Here is a 5,506-nt window from a genome sequence, read left to right on the forward strand (position 1 = left end):
GGCCAAAGTTAGAAAAAGTGTGTTTTTTTCCATTTTTTCCTCATATTTTATAATTTTTTTTATAGTAAATTATAAGATATGATGAAAATAATGGTATCTTTAGAAAGTCCATTTAATGACGAGAAAAACAGTGTATAATATGTGTGGGTACAATAAATGAGTAAGAGGAAAATTACAGCTAAACACAAACACCGCAGAAATGTAAAAACAACCCTGGTCCTTAAAGGGACATGAAACCCAATTTTTTTCTTTTGTGATTTAGAAAGAGCATGTCATTTTAAACAACTTTCTAATTTACTTATATTATCTAATTTGCTTCATTCTCTTGATATCACTTGCTGAAAAGCATATCTAGATATGCTCAGTAGCTGCTGATTGGTTGCTGCACATAGAGGCCTTGTGTGATTGGCTCACACATGTGCATTGCTATTTCTTCAACAAATAATATCTAAAGAATTGAGCAAATTATATACTAGAAGTAAATTGGAAAGTTGTTTAAAATTGCATGTCCTATCTGAATCATGAAAGTTTAATTTTGACTAGACTGTCCCTTTAAGGGAAAGAAATTGAAAAATGGCCTTGGTCCTTAAGGGGTTAAGTGTCTGTGTACAGTAAACAGTTACAAATGTATAAAAAGCTGTAGGCTGAGGGTTTGATACAATGTATCCATGTAGGTGAGCAGAGCTGGCTGGCTGTGGAAAGTCTATGGGGAAAACAGGGACTTTACACCCCAAAATGAGGCTCCCCTTTTTGTTCCTGGAGACACAAACATTGCAGCATTGTTGGTAGCCCTCATCTGAACCCCCACACCAATTTTAGTAGGAAAATAATAAGATATGGCTGAGAAAATAATTTAGAACGCTAAACTAAGATTTTACCAAAAATAATTGTAGATATTTTGTTTATACTGCTTTATTTGGCTGATTGTAATCAGTTGCTGAATAAAGAAGCTGGCTGAATAAGAAGCCAACTTCAGCCTCGTTTTTCACGAGTAAAATAATGCGGTATGGCAGAAAACATAATTTAGAACGCACTCTGATTTTACCGATGATCCTCTTTACACACACACTGCGGTACCTTATACACTTATTTCCACACACAAGCGCTTTTAGTAACCTAAATAAACTGTAACAGCTTGCTCCTAATTAACTTAAGGACAAAGGATAGCATAGTACCCGCTTTACCGTTGGCCGCAGCATTCATGTGACTTATGACATAATGGGTCCTTTAGCTAGATGGGAACTAGCTGCTGCCGTCTCAGAGATCAACGGTGAACAAAGTAGTCTATCTGCAGAGTGGAGCTCCACTCTAGACAGGAAACATGTGACCTCCACTGCAATTTTTTTTTTTTCAAATAAAACTTTAATGTAGCAAACAACCAATATGCACAATCATTCAGAAAACGTTTTTTTTTTTTAAATAAACTTTATGCACAATCATTTAGAAAACGTTCTATTATTGTGTTCTATATTAGGCAAAGTATGAGCAAATGTAATGATTATTCTAAGTTATAAATAGATCATCTCAGGAAATCACAGGAGTAATTCTTTAGTTTTCATGTATTATCTACTGTTTTAAATGAACAATACTGAACTATTTAAAGCTCCACTATACACAACAAAAATGTGACATCCACAACCTCCATGGGGAAGTTCTCTTTAAACAAGAAGAAGGTTTGCTGCTTTCTTTTTTTTACCGTATTTAACCCCGTAGAGACCTTTAGCGTTAGCGACCAAGGCTGTTTTTACATTGCTGCGGTGTTTGTGTTTAGCTGTATTTTTCCTCTTACTCCTTTACTGTACCCACACATATTATATACTCATTACTGTACCCACACATATTATATACTCATTACTGTACTCACACATATTATATACTCATTTACTGTACCCACACATATTATATACTCATTACTGTACTCACACATATTATATACTCATTACTGTACCCACACATATATACTCATTACTGTACTCACACATATTATATACTCATTACTGTACCCACACATATTATATACTCATTACTGTACTCACACATATTATATACTCATTACTGTACTCACACATATTATATACTCACACATATTATATACTCATTACTGTACCCACACATATTATATACTCATTACTGTACTCACACATATTATATACTCATTACTGTACCCACACATATTATATACTCATTTACTGTACCCACACATATTATATACTCATTACTGTACACACACATATTATATACTCATTTACTGTACCCACACATATTATATACTCATTACTGTACCCACACATATTATATACTCATTACTGTACTCACACATATTATATACTCATTATTGTACCCATACATATTATATACTCATTACTGTACCCACACATATTATATACTCATTACTGTACCCACACATATTATATACTCATTTACTGTACTCACACATATTATATACTCATTATTGTACCCATACATATTATATACTCATTACTGTACCCACACATACTATATACTCATTACTGTACTCACACATATTATATACTCATTACTGTACCCACACATATTATATACTCATTACTGTACTCACACATATTATATACTCATTATTGTACCCATACATATTATATACTCATTACTGTACCCACACATATTATATACTCATTACTGTACTCACACATATTATATACTCATTTACTGTACCCACACATATTATATACTCATTATTGTACTCACACATATTATATACTCATTACTGTACTCACACATATTATATACTCATTACTGTACCCATACATATTATATACTCATTACTGTACTCACACATATTATATACTCATTACTGTACCCACACATATTATATACTCATTTACTGTACTCACACATATTATATACTCATTACTGTAGTCACACATATTATATACTCATTACTGTACCCACACATATTATATACTCATTTACTGTACTCACACATATTATATACTCATTACTGTACTCACACACATTATATACTCATTACTGTACTCACACATATTATATACTCATTACTGTACCCACACACATTATATACTCATTTACTGTACTCACACATATTATATACTCATTACTGTACCCACACACATTATATACTCATTTACTGTACTCACACATATTATATACTCATTACTGTACTCACACACATTATATACTCATTACTGTACTCACACATATTATATGTAATAATATGTATGTTTGTATAAGCAGCAAAGGAGGGACAGATGAGGCAGATAAGTCTGACAGCAGCATTTAGTACAGGGCAAATTGGAGATAGGTTAAGTAAGCCCTGTACTAAATGCTGCTGTCATGCTTATCCGGTGTTATGCTGAGAATCGTTTCCCCAGTGTCTCTGGTTTCCCCTGCCTCTCGGCAAACATCGGAACTCTGACCCACCTCCATTCAGCTGCTCTCAGCTCAGCACCTGTAGTATTATTAGCTGAATGGGGCAGGATAAGCTACAGGGGCTGAGCTGAGAACAGCTGAATGAAGGTGGGTCAGAGTTCCAATGTTTGCCGAGAGGCAGGGGAAACCATTCTCGAACAACGGTGTTGTGTAAACAGCTTAAATAAAAATAATCCTCCACTAATAAAGAGAGACACAATTTAAACATTTTTACAGTCAGCTACAAGGGAGCTTATTTAAAAACGTTCGTTTTCTCTAAGCTCCCTTGCTTGTGACGTCACCTAGCGCCACGTCATCGCTGGAAGTGAAGCGCCTCCACTAGCTCCTGAGCGCTGCCCGAACGTGGCCTATATGTGTTCATCTTGCTGCCAGTAGTGCAATGTTGTTCCTTCAGCAAAGGATAATATGAGAACGAAGCCGATTTTATAATGGAAGTAAATTGGAAACTGCATGTTCTTTCTGATTTATAAAAGTCTGTTTTTGACTTGAGTGTCCCTTAAATGATTTTTTATTTATTATGAAAATAACAGTTTTGATTCTGACTATGACTAAGTTTCCTCCCATGTGCTTGACACAGGAGCCAGCAATCATTAAAGATCTACACATTGCTATACAATGGGTTGTCAAGAATGAGGCACTGTTCTGTGGGCGCATAACCATGCGAAGTTATGGGTCAATGAATGAAGATGACCGCCAGAAGCCCATAGATAACGTGATGCAAAGAGAAGAACCAGAAGCAAGGGAGCCATTCCTCTTTGTATTTCAGCACAGAGAAGATATGGAGTTGTTTTTGCAGGCATGTCTTGACCAACAGGGCCTCCAAGTTAATGCCATGTTCAACAAATGACTGATGGACAAGGGGCGGTGGTGTGTTTCTGTTTAAATTATTGATAATAAAAAAATAAGATAATTAACACCATTTCTGAGTCATTGCTTTAATAACACACTACCACAAGTATGAAGGTACAAGATAATTATAGTTAACAGTATATAGATATATATATATATATATATATATATATAGCAGTAGCCTATTGTTGCTTCTGCTTTCATAGTATAAGGTTAGGGTTATAAGTTCAAATGGTTTCTGACCTTGATTGAACACGATTCTCCAGAGCTCCGGAAACAGCAAGAAAGCACACAAGCACAGAGAGTGTTTCTCACTAGTTCCGTTTACTGTAAGTATACACAGCAGTTATATAGCAGTCTCGCATCATGAGGCTACAGGAAATGCAGTTAGAGGAGTAACATAAAATGTCCATATATGTCTATCTAAGAAACATGTTAAAGGAAGTTGTGGGTGTTGTTTGCTGTATTACAGACAATCATATGAGTTTCAAAATGCCCTCATGTGTCGGTTACAAGTCACCCACTAACATAATATACCCATCAACACACAGACACATAAAACACACAAAGACATAGAGACACACACACACCCTCACCAAGACATCCAGAGAAAACAGAGACATACACTCTCAGAGAGACACCCACAGAAACTGCACATACATACACACACCCTCACAGAGACAACCAAAGAAAACACACAGACATACTCGCACACCCTCAGAGAGACATCCACAGAAAACGCATACATACATACATACACACACACACCCTCAAAGAGACATCCACATAAAAAAAAAAGTCATACACATCCACCCTCACAGAGGCATCAAGAGGAAATACACAAAGACATACATACACACGCCCTCACAGGGGCACAAATAGAAAAAGCACAACGACATACGCACACACCCTCACAGACATACACAGAAAATGCACAAAGACATATACACCCACTCTCACAGAGAGACCAACAAAAACAACAACAACAAAACAGTGTGTGACATGCATGATAAAAAAATTGCAGAAATTAAGAGATCACTTTTTAAACAATCAGATTTGCAAATGTGCAAACAAAAAATAAACTCTATGAATTCAAAATTGTAGATTAATGTTATCGGTAGATGGTTAGATGAAGAAAAGTACTTTTAAAAGGTTGACATATGTTTGTGTTTTGTCCCCCAAACAAGAGCAACACTTCAATTATGGTGTAAACATGTTCCCATCTGTCAGC

At 35.5% G+C, this 5,506-nt stretch overlaps 1 protein-coding gene across 1 annotated transcript; it reads left to right on the forward strand.

The window, feature by feature from the left end:
• Window positions 1-1,619: 1,619 nt before the first annotated feature.
• Window positions 1,620-4,340, forward strand: LOC128655673 (structural maintenance of chromosomes protein 5-like). Its single transcript, XM_053709257.1, has 2 exons — window positions 1,620-1,673; window positions 4,004-4,340. Exons 1-2 carry the CDS (start codon window positions 1,644-1,646, stop codon window positions 4,271-4,273), a joined length of 300 nt encoding a protein of 99 aa, XP_053565232.1. The 5' UTR covers window positions 1,620-1,643; the 3' UTR covers window positions 4,274-4,340.
• The last annotated feature ends 1,166 nt before the right edge of the window (window positions 4,341-5,506 follow it).

Source organism: Bombina bombina, chromosome 4 (assembly GCF_027579735.1).
Source record: "Bombina bombina isolate aBomBom1 chromosome 4, aBomBom1.pri, whole genome shotgun sequence".
NCBI classification, from domain to species: Eukaryota; Metazoa; Chordata; class Amphibia; order Anura; family Bombinatoridae; genus Bombina; species Bombina bombina.